The following is a 22335-nucleotide window of genomic DNA, read 5'->3' on the forward strand; positions in this document are numbered from 1 at the left end:
CAGTACTGAGGGAGTGCTGCACAGTCAGAGGGTCAGTACTGAGGGAGTGCTGCACTGTCAGGGGGTCAGTACTGAGGGAGTGCTGCACAGTCAGAGGGTCAGTACTGAGGGAGTGCTGCACTGTCAGAGGGTCAGTACTGAGGGAGTGCCGCACTGTCAGAGGGTCAGTACTGAGGGAGTGCTGCACTGTCAGAGGGTCAGTACTGAGGGAGTGCTGCACTGTCAGAGGGTCAGTACTGAGGGAGAGCCGCACTGTCAGTATTTATCCCTCAACCAACATCATTGGTCATCATTGCATTGTTTTGCACGGGATCTTGCTGTGTGCAAACTGACCCGAGTTTCCTCCATTACAACAGTGACTACGCTTCTAAAAAGTACTTAATTGGTTTGAAATACATTTTGGTAACTCCCGAGATTGCAAAAGGCGCTCTACAAATGCAGCCTTAAAGTCGGACATATTTAACATCGTTCTGGAGTTACATCCAAGTCAGTCTGGCCCTGGCCGATTACTTCCCTGAAGTCCACGAGTGACCAGTTCACAGACCAGCAACTTTTATGGTCATTTTATTCCGATTCCAAATCACCAGATTTATTGAATTCAATTTCACAACCTGTGAGGGCAAGATTAAAACTCACAACCATAACGGTAAGGCCCAGAATCAGAGTCACTGCATGACAATATCAATATCAGCGACAAATACTGCAATGAAGAAGGCCATTCGGCCTAGTGTCTCTCTGCTAGCTCTTTGAAAGAGTTGAGTGCCAGTTCCCCTGCTCTTTCCCCACAGTCCGGCAGATTTGGGGGACTATTTTTTTTTCCAAAAAGACATGTTTAAAATTAAGAGAAAATATGAATTTTTGCTGCCTTATTCATGCATTTCCTAGACAATGTCCCCCCCAAAATAGCCAAGTAGATAATCTGAAGTGTATTTTGGGAACATCGCTCTCACAATCCACAGCTCACGGTGTAACATGAGGCCTTGCAGTGAACCTCAGGTGAATGATGAACTTTAAAATGTCCAATCTTTCCATGCACATTAACGAGTAAAGCTTTACTGAGGAACACAACCTATGGACCCTTCCATTAGGGATTCTGCTTGTGTGGTGTTAGTTAAAGGCGAGTTCCTGGGACAGAGGCCTTAGTTTAAGGAATCCTGTCAGTGGCAGGAGACGGCCATCGTGAATCCATCACCTCACGGCAGCTTTGAGACAAAAGGGTCAATCCTGTTCATGCCGGTCACTCTCGCGGTCACTCCATGGGTCATGGTGCAGAATCCTGAAGGCGATGGGCTTGAGTAAAACCGTGCATTTCTGCCGCAATCTCTCTCCGACTTTCTCCACCCCCACCCCTTTGCCCCTCCACCCCAATTGAAGATCAGATGCAGCTCTTGGCTACTTCCCAGTCAGTGTCCAGGGTGGTCAGTTTATGGGCCGGACTGTGCGACCTGTTCTGGGGAACCGATGGACCTTGGTGTGTTTGGACAGGTGGTCACTGCGAGCAAACTTCTTTTCACAAACTGCACACTGGTACGGCTTAACTCCGGAGTGCGAACGTCTGTGTCTAGACAGCTCGTCGGACCTTGAAAACCTGAAGCAAAGAATCAAATGTTTAGACAGTCATCTGACACCACGGACCCATCAGTGGTCAGCTATCTCCTCTTCCAGCGTCCAGCTCCTCATTAGAAGGAGCTATTTTTCTAGGTTTCGGCTGAAGGACACAGGAGACTTAAAGGGTTTAATAGCGGGGACAGGCTGCACAGATTAGGGTCAAGAGGTGACTGCATTGAGCTATTTCAGTTGACTAAAGGGGAGTCGACAGAGAAACTATTTCCCAGGGTGGGGGGAGTTTAGAACAAGGTTGGGGGAGGTGGGGGGGGGGGGGGGTTGAACTTCAAAAATGAGAACCAGGCCAACCCCCGAATGGACTAAATAAACATTGGGCATGATTCTCCGTTTGGGAGACTGTGGCCGGGATTCTCCGGCTGCGTCCGTCCGGTGATTGGAGAATCCCACCAGAGGTCAATGGAGTTCTCCATTGTACGCAGCTCGCCCCGTGGGGTTCTTGCGGCAGGCGAGAGATACCTGCCCGAATGTTCTCCCACCGGACGTGAATTAGAACCGATTTTCTCTCCCAACAATTCAGTTGCCCGCGCGGTGCACATTTATGCATGGTGAGGAATACAAGGGAAACCCACTATTGGGCCGCCATTTTGAGTGGGTAGCCCAATAGAGATGTCTCACAACTGTACCCCCCCCCCCCCCGCCCCACTTCGTGAACCCTCCCTCCAACACCCCACCTGGCACGCAAACCCCCCCCCCCCCCCAAACTCCGCATTTTCTGAGTTATCCCCTTTCTCAAAGTCTGGTCTCACCTGAACCCCCCAAATTGAGTGACCCTCCCAAAATCAGGGGACCCCCTCCCAAAATCAGGGGATCTCCCCCCCCCTCCCAAAATCAGGGGATCTCCACCCCCCCTCCGACAGACAGACCCCCCACCCCGAATCGGCAGTTTAAAAATCAGCAAAGGAGAACCAAGGGATTGATTAAGGAGCACCACGGTAGCATAGTGGTTAGCACAATTGCTTCACAGCACCAGGGTCTCAAGTTCGATTCCCGGCTGGGTCACTGTCTGTGCGGAGTCTGCACGTTCTCCCCGTGTGTGCGTGGGTTTCCTCCGGGTGCTCCGGTTTCTTCCCACAGTCCAAAGATGTGCAGGTTAGGTGGATTGGCCGTGATAAATTGCCCTTAGTGTCCAAAATTGCCCTTAGTGTTGGGTGGGGTTGCTGGGATATGGGGATAGGTTGGAGGTGTGGGTTTGGGTAGGGTGCTCTTTCCAAGAGCCGGTGCAGACTCGATGGGCCGAATGGCCTCCTTCTGCACTGTAAATTCTATGAATCTATTCTATGAAAGGTGGATGTAAAATATTCCATGGCTCCTCTTGAAGAGGAGCAGGTCGCTCCAGCATGCCGGCCAAAATTTATCCCTCGGGCAATATATGGGTCATTATCAGCTTGTTGTTTGTGGGAGTGGGACCTTGCTGTGCACTAACTGGCAGCGAGCTTCCTACATTACAATCCTACGTTACAATACTATGTGCTTCCTACATTACAATACTGTTGACACTTCAAAAGCGCTTTATTGACTATAAATGTGAAGATGTTAAAGTTGGTTTTTAACTGCAAGTCCTTCTTTCACAAAAGATATTGGGGGTAACATGGAAGAGAATATTACAGGAAGAAGCTGTGCTACAACAACAAAAACTGAAAAATGTCTCATCCAACATCACCGAAAGGGGAAAGGGAACAACTTGCATTTATATAGCACCTAAAATGTAATAAAATGTCTCAAGGTATTGCACAGGAACAATTATCAAACGAAGATGCACAACCAACCACATAAACTATTACTGCAAATCACCAAAAGCTTGGTCAATAGAGGCAGTTTTTAAACGGGACAGAGGGTACAGGGTTGGAGAAGTTTGGGGGAATATTCCAGAACATAGGGCCCATGGCTCAGGCAGCTGAAGGCAGCACCATCAATGGTGAATGATGGAGTGGAACCCATAAAGAGCAGAGATCTGGAGGAGTCTCGACACACATTCTTTCCTGTTGTGGACTCTCCCACATTCATTCAATCACCTAAGAGAAAGTTCCATAAGAATATTCGCCAATCATCAAAAGGTAATCAGTTAAAACTCCGCTTGCACTCCCACTCGAGAGGCCCTGTGTTCCATGAAATGTTTCACCATCAGAGGGTTCAGGAATTGGCCCAGCCTGTATTGTGAGCTAACTGCGGAATTCAAAATGAATTCACAGCTGGGCCGTAAACTGGCGGAATGTTCAAGTGACCTCATTTACGAATTTGTTCCCCGATTTGCATCTCAAAAGCAGACTTGTAAAACAGTCCCATCCCATTCATCCTGTTCCCATCTCCCTCCAATGCCTTACCCGTCATCCTCAGTAAATGCAGAGTGCAATTTAGCCATACAGACAGGTGTTAGTACAATGCAGCATCCCGGACCCTCCCACCCATCCACAAGGTCCCTGAAGCTGGGATCCCTACTTTAAAAAAAATTAATTTACAGGATGTGGGCATCGCTGGTTAGGTCCGCATTTATCGCCCATCCCTAGTTGCCCTTCAGAAGGTGGTGGATTTGGAAGGTTCTGTCGAAGGAACCTTGGTGAGTTCCTGCAGTGCATCTTGTAGACGGTACACACGGCTGTTACTCTGCGTTGGTGGTGGAGGGTTTGAATGTTTGTGGAAGGGGGAACAATCAAGCGGGGCTGCTTTGTCCTGGATGGTGTTGAACTTCTGGAGTGTTGTTGGAGCTGCGCTCATCCAGGCAAGTGGAGAGTATTCCATCACACTCCTGACTTGTACCTTGTAGATGGTGGACAGGCTTTGGGGGTCAGGAGGTGAGTTACTCGCCGCAGGATTCCTCGCCTTTGACCTGCCCTGGTAGCCACAGTATTAAATTGGCTATCCCAGTTCAGTTCCTGATCAATAGTAACCCCCAGGATGTTAATTGTGGGGGATTCAGCGAAGGTAATGCCATTGAATGGCAAGGGGCGGTGGTTAGATTCTTCTGGCACTTGTGTGGTGTGAATGTAACTTTCCACTTGTCAGCCCCAAGCCTGGATATTGTCCAGGTCTTGCTGCATTTGGACATGGACTGCTTCATTATCTGAGGGCCAATGGTGCTGAACATTGTGCAGTCATCCACAAACATCCCCACTTCTGACCTAATGATGGAAGGGCGGTCATTGATGAAGCAGCTGAAGATGGCTGGGCCTAGGACACTACCCTGAGGAACTCCTGCAGTGATGGGAGTGTGTCGCCCTGTGGAGATTCTGCCCACAGACTCCACAATCCCACATTGCTTTACTGGGTTGAGTCTTGTGCCTGCTTCATAGTGTTTTCATCTGGGGAGAGGGGGGTAGCTTAGAGAGGATTACAGTAGTGAAAAGTAAATGACTGCAGAGAAGTAGATGTCGTTGCTTAGCAACCTCTAGGTGCCAGAAGAAAAGCTGGACAGGACAAGGGGGCTGTAGTAAGGAAGACTTCCCAAAGAAGCAGATAAAATCTAGACAACCAGGGAATTGGGACAGAAAGAATGTCGTAGGAAGACTAAAGTTAAGGGAACAGAGGCCAAGAAGTTGAACAAAGTGCAGGGGAATACAAGGAAAAAGCAGATAAGGTGTTAGAGGAAAAAAATATTATTGTTGTTAAAAAGTAATTCACGGTCCTGTGACTTTGTTCCTCCACATTTTCTTTAAAAAAAGTAAAATGTGACAATCTTTTGAGTGAGGGTTCCATTCTTGGATCTTCCTGCCCAGTTATAATTTGTGTTATGATCCCAGTTGATGTTATAACCAACAGAAAGGATGTGAGGGTGAACAATGTAAAAAGATTTCCCCACCTGGATGGTACATCTTGAAAACTTAAAAGAAAAATAGAGTTTGAAAATGATCCTGCACAAAAAAGGTGCCACTATTTAGCCGCAGTGTGTGTGACATGAGGGAGCAGCTTGCAGGGCTGTTTAAATGCAGCTACTTCCAGACAGTTCCTGAATTTCTGTGACAATGCTCGACAGCCAACAGTGACACCACCGATTCATTAATCAAAAGAGCAAATGCTTTTAAAGCTCTGTTATATAGTTATGATATTCCAAAATTTGTCAACAAGGTCAAACCATCACAAAGATTTCTTGTTTATTGTGTTTCGTTGAGGGAGCCTCGTGCTGGGAGATGGAATACAGTTAAAGCCGAATAAAGCTCTCTCCACGCTGCCCCAACAAAGTGCCTCAGCCCACAACCTCAGTATACCAGCCTTTCCTGTACTAGAGTGGTTTAGAACACACAGATAGGCCATTCAGCCCATCCAGTCTTTTTAGGCTTGACACCCCTCACGGGCCAGCAGACCCAAACCAATTTACCCAACCCTATCCACCATCTCCCTTCAATCTCCTTTTCCATCACCCCCCACCCCCGTCCAATCCTCAGTGCCTGTGAAGGGGAGGTCGTGCCTCAATAACTTGATCGAGTTTTTTGAGGAGGTGACAAAGATGATTGATGAGGGGAGGGCAGTGGATGATGTAAAACTTTGACAAGGTGCCTCATGGCAGACTGGTACAAAAGGTGAAGTTACACGGGATCAGAGGTGAGGTGGTAAGATGGATACAGAACTGGCTCAGTCACAGAAAGCAGAGGATAGCAGTAGAAGGGTGTTTTTCTGAATGGAAGGTTGTGGTGTTCCGCAGGGATCTGTGCTGGGGCCTCTGGTGTTTGTAGTATACATAAACGATTTGGAGGAAAATGTAGCTGGTCTGATTAGTAAGTTCGCGGATGACACCAAATGAAATGAAATGAAATGAAAATCGCTTATTGTCACAAGTAGGCTTCGAATGAAGTTACTGTGAAAAGCCCCTAGTCGCCACATTCCGCCGCCTGTTCGGGGAGGCTGGTACGGGAACAAGGTTGGTGGAGTAGCAGATAGTGTTGAGGACAGAGAGGATATAGCAGGACATAGATATGTTGGAGACTTGGGCAGATTGGAGACTTGGGCAGAGAAATGGCAAATGGAGTTTAATCCAGACAAATGTAGGTCTAACATACAGAGGAAACATATCTTAAATGACAAAACTGTTAGGAATATAGAAAGCCAGAGAGATCTGATCTGGGCGTGCAGGTCCACAAATCTTTGAAAGTGGCAACACAAGTGGACAAGGTAGTCAAGAAAGCAGATGGAATGCTTGCCTTCATTGGACGGGGCATCGAGTATAAAAACTGGCAAGTCATGCTGCAGTTGTACAGAACTTTGATAAGGCTGCACTTGGAATTTTGCGCACAATTCTGGTCGCCACACTACCAGAAGGATGTGGAGGCTTTGGACAGAGTGCAGAGGAGGTTTACCAGGATGTTGCCTGGTCTGGAGGATGTTAGCTATGAGGAGGAGAGGCTGAACAGACTCAGACTGTTTTCATTAGAAAGACGGAGGTCGACAAGATTATGGAGGGGCATGAATAGAGTGGATGGGCAGGCACTCTTTCCCAGGGTGGAGGGGTCAGTCACCAGGGGGCGTAGGTTTAAGGTCCGTGGGGCAAAGTTTAGAGGAGATGTGTGAGGCAGGTTTTTTTATGCAGAGGGTAGTGAGTGCCTGGGACGCGTAGCCCGGGGGAGTTGTGGAAGCAGATACATTAACGGCGTTCAAAAGGCATCTTGACAAACACATGGATACGATGGGTATGGAGGGATACCGCTCAAGGAAGTGCTGAGGCAAAGGTTGGTATCATGACCGGTACAGGCTTGGAGGGCCGAAGGGCCATGTTCCTGTCCTGTATTGTTCTTTGTTCCTGCCTCAACCACTAACCCAGGGAGTGAATGCACACCCTCACAACTCTCTGGGTGAAGCCGTTTCTCCTGGTCGTTGTTCTCAGTCTTTGACATTCAATCCTGTGTCTCTCGCCCCTTTGATCATTGGAACCTGTCGGCTCCTGTCTACCCTGACCCATCCTATCACTATTTTATACATTTCGATCACATCGCTGTGTGATGTGTGGTGTGCTGATGGGGTAGATCCAGCTTTACTGTCTTATTTCTCATGCCAGGCAGCATCTTAGTGAACCCAGGAACCAAACTGATATTTTTCCATTCCTCACCTTTTAGTCCCTCATTGTCTATCATCGTTGATGAAAGGCTCCGGCTGGGATTGTCCAATTTTGCCCAAAACGTTGACACCCAACATTGGTCAGGAAATCTAAAATGGAAAATGAGCAGTTCATCCACTTTAGTGGTGTTGGTGGAGGACTGAAGGCCGACTCAGGACGCAAGAACAACACCCCCAGCTCTTCGAGACAGTAAATAGCGGCTCAGAGTCTGGTCTGGGGTTAGTGGGTTACTGGCATCATTGCTGAGGAAAGTGAGGTCTGTACCAGAGGAATGGCCTACACCTGAACCATGCCAGGACCAGTGTTCGAGCAAACCGCATAACTGGGGAGCTGGAGAGGTAATGCATTTGGGGAGGGCCAATAAAGGGAAATCTCCATAAACGGGAAAATATTGAGAGGGGTTGAGGAAGTGAGACACATTGGACTACATCCACAAACCCCTGAAGGTGGAGACAGTTCAGAGGAGATTCACAAGAAACATAGAATCCCTGCAGTGCAGAATGAGGCCATTCGGCCCATCGAGTCTCCAGTGACCCTCTGAAAGAGCACCCTACCTAGAGTTAGGCCCTCACCCCATCCCCATAGCCCAGCAACCCCTACCTAACCTTTTGGACACTAAGAGACAATTTAGCATGGCCAATCCACCTAATCTGCACCTTTCTGGACTGTGGGAGGAAACTGGAGCATCCGGAGGAAACCCACGCAGACACGGGGAAAAAGACAAAAGATAGTCACCCAAGGCCGGAATCGAAAGCGGATCCCTGGAACTGTGATGCAGCAGTGCTAACCACTGTGCCACCGTGCCGTCCTTGTTGCCAGGGCAGCAAAGAGGAGAGATTGGATAGGCTAGTGTTGTTTTCCTTAGAACAGAGGAGGTTAAGGAGTGACCTAATTGAGGTGAACAATTATGTGGGGCACAGACAGAGTAGACAGGAAATACTTGACTCCTCCTAACTGAGGGCCAATTACAAGCCGGAATAGATTTTAGGTGATTGGTAGAGGATTAGAGGGGACATGAGGAAAATCTTTTTCACTGAGTGGTGGGCATCTGGAACTCACTACCCAAGTTGGCGGTTGAGGTGCAAACACTCAACTTATTTAAAAAGGTCCCTGGATCTGTATCTCAAGAAGTGGAAGCTGTGGGGCTACGGAGCAGGGGCTGGAAAGTGGGATGAATGGAAAGTGGATTTAAAATGAGTGGCTGGTTTATTTTTTTTCTCTTCTTTTGGCTGGCACAGACTTGATGGGCTTAATGAAATGAAAATGAAAATGAAAATCGCTTATTGTCACGAGTAGGCTTCAATGAAGTTACTGTGAAAAGCCCCTAGTCGCCACATTCCGGCGCCTGTCCGGGGAGGCTGGTACGGGAATCGAACCGTGCTGCTGGCCTGCTTGGTCTGCTTTAAAAGCCAGCGATTTAGCCTTGTGAGCTAAACCAGCCCCTAATGGCCTCTTTCTGCACCATAACCTTTCTATGGTGCTTGAAACTAAACGTGGGAGGTGAGGGATTGAGCTTTGGTAAAAGTAGCAAATCGAGGGCTAGAGTCAAGGCAGGAGAGCAAAATACTAATCTGGGAAATCAAGGTCAGAAAATGGCAGAAAGGGACAGAGAGAAAAGAAAACCCACGGACACACCAACAGTCAAGACTAGATGTTACAAAGATAGCAAAAAGACTGAACTAAAGGCTCCATATCTGAATGCATGTCGCATTCATACCAAAAATAAATTAATTGCTAGCACACATTGAAGTAAATAAATGTGATCCAATAGCCATTATGGAGACCTGCCTCCAGGATGACAAGGATTGGGTCCTGAATATTGAGGGGGGGTATCTCATTCATGGTGGGGTTGGGGGGGGGGGGGGGGGGGCAGCGCTGTTAATTATTGTGCAAAAATTACAGATGACCTTGGTTCAAGAGATCAGGATGTGGACCAGGTCTGTGTAGAAATGAGGAACAGCAGGGATGTAGTATATGGGAAGAAATATTGGGTTCTTGTGATGAAGGAATAGCATTTTCTGGAACCAAGCAAAGATGTCATATTAGCCTTCGATATGTGTAATGTGACAGGTTTAAATAGTGATCCCAGTGTAAAGGCACCTCTAGGTTTTATATCCAATTTGAAAGGGAGAAGAGTGGGTCTAAGACTAGTATTTTAAACTGAAATAAGGGAAACTGTGGGCATGAAAGCTGAGCTAACTGAAGTGACCAAGGATGCCTGGCTAGGGGACAAATCAAGAGAGAAGCAGTGGCAGACTTTTAAGGGGATATTTCAGAATTCTCAAAATAAGTATGTTCACGTTGTGAAGAAAATTTCTAAGGGGAGAACCCACCATTCATGGTTAACTGTGGGCAGCACGGTAGCACAGCTTTGGGCAGCACGGTAGCACAAATGGATAGCACTGTGGCTTCACAGCACCATGGTCCCAGGTTCAATTCCTCACTGGGTCACTGTCTGTGCGGAGTCTGCACGTTCTCCCCGTGTGTGCGTGGGTTTTCTCCGGGTGCTCCAGTTTCCTCCCACAGTCCAAAGACGTGCAGGTTAGGTGGATTGGCCATGATAAATTGCCCCTTAGTGACCAAAAAGGTTAAGAGGGGTTATTGGGTTATGGGGATAGGGTAGAATTGAGGGTTTAGGTGGTTCGGTGCAGACTCGATGGGCCGAATGGCCTCCTTCCACACTGTATGTTCTAAAGAAGCTAAGGAACACTTCAAACATAAGGAAAAAGCGTAAAAGGCAGGTCAGATGATTCTTAAGAACATAAAGAATGGCAGAGAATGATTGAAAGGTTAATCAGGAGAAAGAAATTAGAGTTTGAGGGGAAGCTAGCTAGAAATGTAAAAATAGATAACAAGAATTTCTACAGATATTTAAACAGCAAAAGAGTAAAATGAGTTTGGTCCTCTCGAGAGCAAGAATGTGAATCAATAGTAAATAATAAGGAAATGGCGGATGAAATTAATAAATATTTTGTTTCTGGCTTCACTGTAGAAGATACCGATATCATTCCCGTAAAGGCTGCAAATCAGGAGATGGGGACTTGGTGAAATTACAATCACGAGAGAAGCAGCACTGAGCAAAGTGTTTGAGCCGCGGTTGATATCCGACTAGGGGCTTTTCACAGTAACTTCATTCAAGCCTACTCGTGACAATAAGCGATTTTAAATTTCATATCCGGGTCCAGATGGACTTTATCCTCGGGTCTGAAACAAGGTGACTAATGAGATAGTAGATACGTTGGTGTTAGTTTTCCAAAATTTGATGGATTCTAGAAATATTCCATTACAGTGGACAGTAGCAAAAAACAGGAAACTATAGGCCAATTAGTCATGGGGATGGTGTTAGAATTCATCATGGTGGAGGTTGTAACTGGGCATCAAGGTAATTGCGAAGAGTCAGCATGGTTTTGTGAAAGGGAAATCATTTTATTGGAATTATTTGAAGGAATCACTGTGGAGAACGATGAGCCTGTAGATGTGTCACAGAATTTACAGTGCAGAGGAGGCTATTCTGCCTATCGGGTCAACACCAGCCCTTGGAAAGAGCACCCTGCTTAAGCCCACGCCCCCACCCTATCCGCATTACCCAGTAACCAAAGCTAACCTTTTGGACATTGAGGGACAATTTAGCGTGGCCAATCCGCCTAACTTGCACATCTTTGGGCTGTGGGAGGAAACCCACGCACACACGGGGAGAAAGTGCAAATTCCACACAGTCACCCGAGGCAGGAATTGAACCTGGGTCCCTGGAGCTGTGAGGCAGCAGTGATAACCACCGTGCCACTGTACCGCCCCTGTCCTGTACTTAGATTTCCACAAGACATTTGACAAGGCGCCACATCATAGGTTATTGTGAAAAGTAGATACTCATGGTGTCAGGGTTAACATATTAATATGGAGAGTCGAACGGCTGGCTGACAGAAAACAGCGTACGCATAAATGGGTCCTACCTAAAGATAGGTAGGAAAGTATGTTGTGATGAAGACATATGGAGTTTGCAGATTGAGATAGATAGGCTGAGAATTTGGGCAAAAAAATCTGGCAGGTGGAGAATAATGTGGGAAAGTGTCAAGTAGAATTTTACTTAGGGCAGCACGGTGGCGCCGTGGGTTAGCCCTGCAGTCTCACTGCACCAAGGTCCCAGGTTCGATCCCGACTCTGGGTCACTGTCCATGTGGAGTTTGCACATTCTCCCCATGTCTGCGTGGTTTTCACCCCCACAACCCAAAGATGTGCAGGCTAGATGGATTGGCCACACTAAATTGCCCCTTAATTGGAAAAACATGATTTGGGTACACTAAGTTTTTTTTTAAAGAATTTTTTAAAAAGTAGTTTTACTTAATGCCAATCGATTGCAGATTTTCAATGCAGAGGGGTCTAGGTGTTCTAGTGTACAAGTCACAAAACGGTATTATGCATGTAATCAAGAAGGTAATGAAACACTATCTTTTATTCCGAGGAATTGACCATAAAAGAAAAGTAACATCGAGTTCAACAATTTTAGAACTGTGATCTTTCTGCTCGATCTTTCCCATTTTTTTATTACATCACAAACATTTTTTTGTTCCTCTGCAAACCCCCCCCCCCCCCCCCCCCCCCCCGCCACACACACACACCCACACACGGTCATCTGTTACTTGTTCTTAGGTTTTACGACATCTTTGTTGCAGTCTCTCCCAGCACCCACTAATCACTCTTCCAGCTGTTCCACCCCCTCATGTACGGAGAACTTGCCAGTCCTGCTGATTTTTCCGGTTTTCCCTATTTTTGTTGTAAAATTAAGGACGTTATGCTTCAGTTATACCGGGCTTTGGTGAGGCCGCATCCCGAACACGGTGCGCAGTTTTGGTCTCCTCATATTGAGAAGGTTTACGAGATTGATCCCTGGAATGATCGGGTTATTGTTTATTCATTTATGGGATGTGGGCCTCGCTGGCTAGGCCAGCATTCATTGTCCATTCCTAATTGCCCCTTGAGAAGGTGGTGGTGAGCAGCCCTCTTGAACCGCTGCAGTCCATGAGGAGTAGGTACACCCACTGTGCTGTTAGGGAGGGAGTTCCAGAATTCTGACCTTGTGTCTTACGCAGACAGGTTGGAAAGTCTGGAGTTTAAGAGTCAGAGGCGAACATAGAACAGGAGGAGGCCATTCAGCCCCCCAAGCCTGCCCTGTCATTTAATGAGATCATGGCAGATCTGTGGCCTAACTCTATATCTCTGCCGTTGGACCACATCCCTTCCTTTGCTTAACAAAAATCTATCCATCTCAGATTTAAAATGAACTGATCTTGCTTCAACTGCTGTTTGTAGCAGAGCACTCCAAACCTCTACCACACTTTGTATGTAAACGTGTTTCCCAACATCTCTCCTGAACGGTCTGGCCCTAACATTCAGACTATGCCCCCTAGTTTTATCATTTCCAACCAGTAGAATTAGTTTATCTTTATCTACCCTGACTTTCCCTGTTAATATCTTAAATACTCGATCAGATCACTCCTTAACAGGCTATAATCTCTGCTCGTAACTTAACCCCTGTAATCCATGTATCACTTTGGTAAATCCATGTTGCACTTCCTCCAAGGCCAAATTATCCTTCCTAAAAAGTGTGGTTCAAGTGGGTCTAACCAGGGTTTGCACAACCTCTATGTCTTTATACTCCAATACTCTGGATGTAAAAGCTCGCATTCTATTAGCCGTTTTGATTATTTTCTGCACTTGTTCCTGGCAATTTAAGGATCTGTGCACCTGAATCCACAAGTCTTCTTGAACAGCCACTGGACCCAACCTCTTTCCATCCAGAAACAGGCGACTTGATTGAAGGGAAGAAGATCCTGAATGGTCTGGACAAGGTGGATGTGGAAAGGGTGTTTCCTTTGTGGGTGAGCCCAGAACGAGGGGGAAACTCTTTTTAAAATTAGGAGTCACTCCTAGGGGACAGGGATTGAAATAATTTTTCCCTCAGAGAGTTGTGCGACTGTGGAACTATCCGCCTCAAAAGACGGTGGAGACGGGAGTCACTGAATATTTTTAAGGCAGAGGTAGGTTATGGGAATGTGGAAATCAACATAAACACATGCTGCCAGACAAGCTGAGTTTATCAAACACTGTTTTAATTTCAGATCAGCTATGATTTTATTGAATCGCAGAGCAGGCTCAAGGGGCCGAATGGCCTACTTCTGCTCCTGTTTTGAATGTATTTATGTGATCTTTAACATCCAAATCATTATCATTGAAACTTTAACATTTAACCAGTTGGTGGGATTTAAATTTAATTCCTTGTATCTGGAATTAAAAGCTAGTCTCAGTAAGGGTGACCATGAAAAGATTGCTGTAAAAACCCATCTGGGTCACTAATGTCCTTTAGGGAAGGAAATCTGCCGTCCTTACCCGGTCTGGCCTACATGTGACTCCAGACCCACAGCAATGTGATTGGCCCTGAACTGCCGCTGCCTAAAATGGCTGACCGAGATATTTGGTTCAGGGGCAATTAGGGGATGGCAACAAATGTTGACCTTGTCAAAATCTAACTGAGGGGGCAGCGAGAGTATCATTCTCTCGCTTCGGAGGCAGAAGGTAATGGGTTCAAATTCCACTCAAGGAACTTGAAGACTTTGGCTGCCATTGCAATGCAGTATTGGAGTGTGGAGGTAATGCTGCTCCGTTGAAGATGTCTGGGATATTAAACCAAGGCCATGTCTGCTTTCTAAAATGGAGTCAAATGATCGCTGGCCACCTTTTTAAAAAGGTGAGCAATAAATTTGGCGCTGGTGCCACGGTCAGCATCAGTAAACAAAAAAACAAAAAGATAATCTGCTTATTGTTGTTGAAAGTGTTTTGCGATGTCATGGGGTTGTGAAAGATGCATTTTGAACTTACCTCCAACCACATCCTGGCCATGTACAAGCAAACGGTTTCTCCCCAGTGTGTCTCCTTAAGTGAGCTTTCAAATGGCTGCTCTTGGTGTACATCTTCGTGCATCCTGGAAATGTGCACTTGTGCATTTTGAGCAGTTCTGCTGGGGTCCCCTTTTGAAACTTCTGCCCCAACAGGACCCCACCTTGGGCCTGGCAACTGTCAAGAGCTCCAGCCATGGGTTTGGCAGCAATGGGAACGGGGGCAATCCGAACAAACTGACGTGAGCAACTCAAGCTGGACGACTGCACAAACTGAGGCACCAGAGTGAACATTTGTCCCTGAATGTTGATGAGGAGCTGACCAATCTTCATGTCTGTCCGAGGTGGTGGGCTAACTCCACCGACATGCTCTTGTTTCACGTCAATGGGCTGTAGATGAAGAGTAACTGGGATGGCTCCTTCAACCTTCAATTCCTCATCAGAATCCCTCGTTTTGCTGACCTGGTCATACTTGGATTGCATGGGGCTCACTTGGGTTTGGTGTTTCTCCTGCACCATGGTTACTGATCCTGGATCCCCATTGGTCCGCTCCTTCGCCTCTCTTTCGGGTTCATCCTTTGAGCCCACATCCATGTTCTCCTCAAGGAATTCCTCAATTTCTTCGAGCGTAGGCTGGAATGACCCCAAATCTTCCATGTTCGTCCCAAAACGGGGAAATTCCAGAGCCTCCTCCTTGACGATCGAATGGCAATCCTTCTTGCCCCAACAGGGAGTTGCATGATTCCCAATGGAGGCCTGGGAAAGCAGGTAATCGATGATATTATTCCTGCTGTCACTGCGGAATGAACTCTTGCGGCTCGAGGTTAGCACAAAGGAGTCAGGGCTGGAACAGGATCGGGAGCTAGAATAGTCGCTGTCATCCTCAGAGAGGGGTGATGGGAGCGTCTGATAGCCCCTGCTGTCCATTATCATATTGCTGAGGTTACCCGCAGTGGGGCTCATTGACAGGAAGCTCTTGTCAGAAGAGAACCAGTGATCCACCATCTCAATTTGAAGAAAGATTAGAGTCAATGACTTACTACCGCAGATCTCCTGCTATCGGGGTCCAAATCCACAGTGTGCCAAATGAACACAGCGCCTAATAAACACAAGATGTTTTATATTTACATATAAATAACTATACAATTGCATTATATCTAAAATACACTAGCTCCTTTCTAATAGGTTACGTTCATTAACAACAGGTACAGCACAGGGTTAGATACAGAGTAAAGCTCCCTCTCCACTGTCCTCATTAAACACTCCCAGGGCAGGTACAGCACGATGGGGAAGAGTGTACATGGGGATGTGGGAGGGGATTAAATGTGTGGCTAGAGTCGGTGATAGGGGAGAGTGTACATGGGGCTGTGAGAGGGGAGTGATTGGGTGGGTAGAGTCAGTGATAGGGGGGAGTGTACATGGGGCTGTGGGAGGGGAGTGAATGGTGGGTAGAGTCAGTGATAGGGGGGAGAGTGTACATGGGGATGTGGGAGGGGAGTGAATGGGTGGGTAGAGTCAGTGATAGGGGGGAGTGTACATGGGGATGTGGGAGGGGAGTGAATGGATGAGTAGTCAGTGATAGGGGAGAGTGTACATGGGGATGTGGGAGGGGAGTGAATGGATGAGTAGAGTCAGTGATAGGGGAGAGGGTACATGGGGCTGTGGGAGGGGAGTGAATGGGTGGGTAGAGTCAGTGATAGGGGAGAGTGTACATGGGGCTGAGAGGGGGGAGTGAATGGGTGGGTAGAGTCAGTGATAGGGGAGAGTGTACATGGGGCTGAGAGGGGGGAGTGAATGGGTGGGTAGAGTCAGTGATAGGGGAGAGTGTACATGCGGCTGTGGGAGGGGAGAGTGTACATGGGGCTGTGGGAGGGGAGTGAATGGGTGGGTAGAGTCAGTGATAGGGGAGAGTGTACATGCGGCTGTGGGAGGGGAGAGTGTACATGGGGCTGTGGGAGGGGAGTGAATGGGTGGGTAGAGTCAGTGATAGGGGAGAGAGTGTACATGGGGATGTGGGAGGGGAGTGAATGGGTGGGTAGAGTCAGTGATAGGGGAGAGTGTACATGGGGATGTGGGAGGGGAGTGAATGGGTGGGTAGAGTCAGTGATAGGGGAGAGTGTACATGGGGATGTGGGAGGGGAGTGAATGGGTGGGTAGAGTCAGTGATAGGGGAGAGTGTACATGGGGCTGTGGGAGGGGAGTGAATGGGTGGGTAGAGTCAGTGATAGGGGAGAGTGTACCTGGGGCTGTGGGAGGGGAGTGAATGGGTGGGTAGAGTCAGTGATGGGGGAGAGTGTGCATGGGGATGTGGGAGGGAGTGAATGGGTGGGTAGAGTCAGTGATAGGGGAGAGTGTACATGGGGATGTGGGAGGGGAGTGAATGGGTGGGTAGAGTCAGTGATAGGGGAGAGTGTACATGGGGCTGTGGGAGGGTGGTGAATGGATGAGTAGAGTCAGTGATAGGGGAGAGTGTAACATCTGGTATGATGTCCCAAATATTTCTACTGCCAATGAAGTCATTTTGAAACACTGTTATAACATAGGAAATGCTCAACAAGATCCCACAAAGTCATATAACGGTCAGGTCGTCTGTTTGTGATGTTGACTGGCCAGGACACTGGGTAAAACTCCCTTTTCCGCTTCAAAATAATGTCAACCATTCACCTGAGCGAGAACTTTGTTCGAAAAGAGAATCTCCCTGAGTGCAGAGCGCCCTCATGATCATTGGCTCCCCAACCTGGATTTCTGAGCTCATGTACTGGAGGAGGATGGGAGGCCACAACCTTCTCACAAACACAACCAACTCAGCCATTGCTGACACATTGAGGCTTAAGTTAGGCCAGACCAGGTAAGGGTGGCAGATTGCGTTTCCTCAAGGGCGTTGCTGAACCTGGTGGCTTTTGATAGTTTTGTGATCATCATTACTGAGACTGGGATTTATATTCCACATTTATTCAATTAACTGTCCAGTATTGGACTTCAGATAAAACCTCTGGACACATTGAGCCCAGCACTTTCCCCCTCTCTCTGCCTCTGTCACCTCCTCCCCCTCATTCTTTGCCTCCCCCTGTCCCTCTCCCCCCTTCGACCTCTCTCTCTCCGTCCCTCTCTCACCTTCCACCTCTCCCTCCGTCCCTCTCCCCCTTCCACCTCTCCCTCTCTCCCTCTCCCACCTCCCTCTCCCCCCTTCGACCTCTCTCTCTCTCTCTGTCCCTCTCCCCCCTTCCACCTCTCCCTCTGTCTCTCTCCCCCCTTCCACCTCTCCCTCGGTCCCTCTCTCCCTTCCACCTCTCCCTCATCTCCCTCCGTCCCTTCCACCTCTCCCTCCGTCCCTCTCCCCCTTCCACCTCTCCCTCTCCCACCGCTCCCTCTGTCCCTCTCCCCCTCTCCCCCTCGACCTCTCTCTCTCTCTCTCTGTCCCTCTCCCCCCTTCCACCGCTCCCTCTGTCCCTCTCCCGCCTTCGACCTCTCTCTCTCTCTCTCTCTGTCCCTCTCCCCCCTTCCACCTCTCCCCCCTTCCACCTCTCCCCCAGTCCCTCTCCCCTTCCACCTCTCTCTGTCCCTCTCCCCCCTTCCACCTCTCCCCCTTCCACCTCTCCCTCTCCCACCGCTCCCTCTGTCCCTCTCCCCCCTTCCACCTCTCCCTCTGTCCCTCTCCCACCGCTCCCTCTGTCCCTCTCCCACCGCTCCCTCTCTTCCCCCTGTCCCTCTCCCCCTCTTCCCCCTGTCCCTCTCCCCCTCTTCCCCCTGTCCCTCTCCCCCTCTTCCCCTGTCCCTCTCCCCCTCTTCCCCTGTCCCTCTCCCCCTCTTCCCCCTGTCCCTCTCCCCCTCTTCCCCCTGTCCCTCTCCCCCTCTTCCCCCCTCCCCTCTCCCCCTCTTCCCCCTGTCCCTCTCCCCCTCTTCCCCCTGTCCCTCTCCCCCTCTTCCCCCTGTCCCTCTCCCCCTCTTCCCCCTGTCCCTCTCCCCCTCTTCCCCCTGTCCCTCTCCCCCTCTTCCCCCTGTCCCTCTCCCCCTCTTCCCCCTGTCCCTCTCCCCCTCTTCCCCCGTCCCTCTCCCCCTCTTCCCCCTGTCCCTCCTCCCCCCTGTCCCTCTCCCCCTCTTCCCCCTGTCCCTCTCCCCCCTGTCCCTCTCCCCCTCTTCCCCCTGTCCCCTCTCCCCCTCTTCCCCCTGTCCCTCTCCCCCTCTTCCCCCTGTCCCTCTCCCCCTCTTCCCCCTGTCCCTCTCCCCCTCTTCCCCCTGTCCCTCTCCCCCTCTTCCCCCTGTCCCTCTCCCCCTCTTCCCCCTGTCCCTCTCCCTCTCCCCCTCTTCCCCCTGTCCCTCTCCCCCTCTTCCCCCTGTCCCTCTCCCCCTCTTCCCCCTGTCCCTCTCCCCCTCTTCCCCCTGTCCCTCTCCCCCTCTTCCTCCCCCTGTCCCTCTCCCCCTCTTCCCCCTGTCCCTCTCCCCCCTCTTCCCCCTGTCCCTCTCCCCCTCTTCCCCCTGTCCCTCTCCCCCTCTTCCCCCTGTCCCTCTCCCCCTCTTCCCCCTGTCCCTCTCCCCCTCTTCCCCCTGTCCCTCTCCCCCTCTTCCCCCTGTCCCTCTCCCCCTCTTCCCCCCTGTCCCTCTCCCCCTCTTCCCCCTGTCCCCTCCCCCTCTTCCCCCTGTCCCTCTTCCCCCTCTTCCCCCTCTCCCTCCTGTCCCTCTTCCCCCTCTTCCCCCTCTCCCCTCTTCCCCCTCTTCCCCCCTCTCCCTCTTCCCCTCTTCCCCTCTTCCCCCTCTTCCCCTCTTCCCCCTCCCCCTCTTCCCCCTCTCCCTCTTCCCCCTCTCCCTCTTCCCCCTCTCCCTCTTCCCCCTCTCCCTCTTCCCCCTCTCCCTCTTTCCCCTCTCCCTCTTCCCCCTCTCCCTCTTCCCCCTCTCCCTCTTCCCCCTCTCGCCCCTCTGTCCCTCTGTCCCTCTCCCCCCTTCCACCTCTCCCTCTCCCTCTGCCTCCCTCTCCCTCTGTCCCTCTCCCTCTGTCCCTCTCCCTCTGTCCCTCTCCCTCTGCCACCGCTCCCTCTGTCCCTCTGCCACCGCTCCCTCTGTCCCTCTCCACCGCTCCCTCTGTCCCTCTCCCCTTCCACCTCTCCCTCTCCCTCTGCCCCCCTCTCCCTCTGTCCCTCTCCCTCTGTCCCTCTCCACCGCTCCCTCTGTCCCTCTCCCACCGCTCCCTCTGTCCCTCTCCCACCGCTCCCTCTGTCCCTCTCCCACCGCTCCCTCTGTCCCTCTCACCACCGCTCCTCTGTCCCTCTCCCACCGCTCCCTCTGTCCCCTCTCCCACCGCTCCCTCTGTCCCTCTCCCACCGCTCCCTCTGTCCCTCTCCCACCGCTCCCTCTGTCCCTCTCCCACCGCTCCCTCTGTCCCTCTCCCACCGCTCCCTCTGTCCCTCTCCCACCGCTCCCTCTGTCCCTCTCCCACCGCTCCCTCTGTCCCCTCTCCCACCGCTCCCTCCTGTCCCTCTCCCACCGCTCCCTCTGTCCCTCTCCCACCGCTCCCTCTGTCCCTCTCCCACCGCTCCCTCTGTCCCTCTCCCACCGCTCCCTCTGTCCCTCTCCCCACCGCTCCCTCCTGTCCCTCTCCCCCTCTTCCCCCTGTCCCTCTTCCCCCCTCTCCCTCTTCCCCCTCTCCCTCTTCTCCCCCTCTCCCTCTTCCCCCTCTCCCTCTTCCCCCTCTCCCTCTTCTCCCCCTCTCCCTCTTCCCCTCTCCCTCTTCCCCTCTCCCTCTTCCCCCTCTCCCTCTTCCCCCTCTCCCTCTTCCCCTCTCCCTCTTCCCCCTCTCCGCCCTCTGTCCCTCTCGCCCCTCTCCCTCTGTCCCTCTCCCTCTGTCCCTCTCGCCCCCTTCCACCTCTCCCTCTGTCCCTCTCCCCCTCTTCCCCCTGTCCCTCTCCCCCTCTTCCCCCTGTCCCTCTTCCCCTGTCCCTCTCCCCCTCTTCCCCCTGTCCCTCTTCCCCTCTTCCCCTGTCCCTCTTCCCCCTCTTCCCCTGTCCCTCTTCCCCCTCTCCCTCTTCCCCCTCTCCCTCTTCCCCCTCTCCCTCTTTCCTCTTCCCCCTCTCCCTCTTTCCCCCTCTCCCTCTTCCCCCTCTCCCTCTTCCCCCCTCTCCCTCTGTCCCTCTCGCCCCTCTGTCCCTCTCACCCCTCTGTCCCTCTGTCCCTCTCCCTCTGTCCCTCTCCCTCTGTCCCTCTCCCTCTGTCCCTCTCGCCCCCTTCCACCTCTCCCTCTCCCTCTGTCCCTCTTCCCCCCCTCTCCCTCTGTCCCTCTCGCCCCTCTCCCTCTGCCCCCTTCCACCTCTCCCTCTGCCCCCTTCCACCTCTCCCTCTCCCCCTCTTCCCACCTCTCCCTCTGTCCCTCTCCCCCCTCTCTCCCCCCTTGTCCCTCTCCCCCCTCTCTCCCCCCCTGTCCCTCTCCCCCCCTGTCCCTCTCCCCCCCTGTCCCTCTCCCCCCTTCCACCTCTCCCCTCTGCCCCCAATACTGGCCCCGCATCAGTCTGACCGACAGTAACCCTTCAGGAGCAAACACGTCAATATTGGCAGCGCTTCAAGGTATCTGAAAAGCTCCCTGGCTCCATCCCCCAGCTGCCAAACTCAACAAACTTTCCCCGAGAATGTGGCGGAGAGAATTTTAAAAAACAATAATAATTTCCAGTCGCAGAGAGGAACGAACCGAGTCCCTGAAACACTGAACCCGTAACTACAACCAGGTAAACTGACCTGTAATTAACAGGGTGACAGAGAAACTGCTCAAAACACACACAAGCAACTTAGTCCATTGCTGCTTAAACGATGCATTCAATTCAGGGAGTGACCTACCTGGGACAATGTGCCCTTGAAGTAGTGCTCCAGCTGCAGGCTATGTGTAGAGTTCTCAGTTAGAGGCTATGTGTAGAGTGTGTTTCCCAGATGCTAGAGAATTAAATCCACTCCTCACATGACTGGTGAGGGACTCACTCCTCTGTGATTACAACCCAGGCACTGGACAAGGAAGGCTCGACCGATTCTCCTCCTCCCATTGGTTTGGCACATTCCAGGGGGGATGGGCCACACAGGACCTTTCAAAACATTTTTTCTGAAAGTATTCTTTTCCCAAAAGAATATACATATCGGCTCGCTTCCACGCCACTTGTGACAGCTCAGGGATTAACTCACAGCTTCCACTGCTAAACACACGGGACAAAATGCTTGTCATTCCTCAATAATGTGATCAGTCAGCTGCCATGTTCTGTGCAAAGGGAATTTCTGGCAGTGTGATCTGTGTTTCTATATTCCCTCTCCCCCTCACTTTGACAGAGGTAGGGAGAGAGGAGTGAATGTGGAAATGATTGGTGAGGTGGTACTCTACAATTCAATCTCAGCCAGTGAATGTTGTTAGCATTTATTGCCCCGGATCCTGGAAAGAAAGAAATTAATTGTGCTCACCTGACACCTTTCATCAGTCCAGAACATGATACTGTGGATTTTCTTTTGCAAAAATATACTTTATTCATAAAATATCTGAAAGTACATTACAAACATTTCGTCAAAGCTACCACCAAGAAAGCACAACAGCACCTATACTTTCCTCAGGAAACTAAGGAAATTTGGCATGTCTACAATGGGGCAGCACGGTAGCATTGTGGATAGCACAATCGCTTCACAGCTCCAGGGTCCCAGGTTCGATTCCGGGTTGGGTCACTGTCTGTGCGGAGTCTGCACATCCTCCCCGTGTGTGCGTGGGTTTCCTCTGGGTGCTCCGGTTTCCTCCCACAGTCCAAAGATGTGCAGGATAGGTGA

At 50.6% G+C, this 22335-nt stretch overlaps 1 protein-coding gene across 4 annotated transcripts; it reads right to left on the reverse strand.

The window, feature by feature from the left end:
- Positions 1-548: 548 nt before the first annotated feature.
- klf15 (Kruppel-like factor 15) lies at positions 549-21647 on the reverse strand. 4 transcript variants are annotated; one of them, XM_038812104.1, is made up of 4 exons: positions 21376-21647; positions 14540-15655; positions 7658-7755; positions 549-1588 (listed from the first exon to the last, which is right to left on the reverse strand). In XM_038812104.1, the coding sequence occupies exons 2-4, from the start codon at positions 15559-15561 to the stop codon at positions 1425-1427; spliced, it is 1284 nt and encodes a 427-aa protein (XP_038668032.1). In that variant the 5' UTR covers positions 15562-15655; positions 21376-21647; the 3' UTR covers positions 549-1424. The 4 variants fall into 4 exon arrangements, with proteins under 4 accessions (XP_038668032.1, XP_038668033.1, XP_038668034.1 ...); XM_038812105.1 differs by lacking the exon at positions 21376-21647 and adding an exon at positions 21277-21353; XM_038812106.1 differs by lacking the exon at positions 21376-21647 and adding an exon at positions 17221-17560.
- Between the last annotated feature and the right edge of the window lie 688 nt (positions 21648-22335).

The sequence above is a fragment of the Scyliorhinus canicula genome, chromosome 11 (assembly GCF_902713615.1).
Source record: "Scyliorhinus canicula chromosome 11, sScyCan1.1, whole genome shotgun sequence".
NCBI classification, from domain to species: domain Eukaryota; kingdom Metazoa; phylum Chordata; class Chondrichthyes; order Carcharhiniformes; family Scyliorhinidae; genus Scyliorhinus; species Scyliorhinus canicula.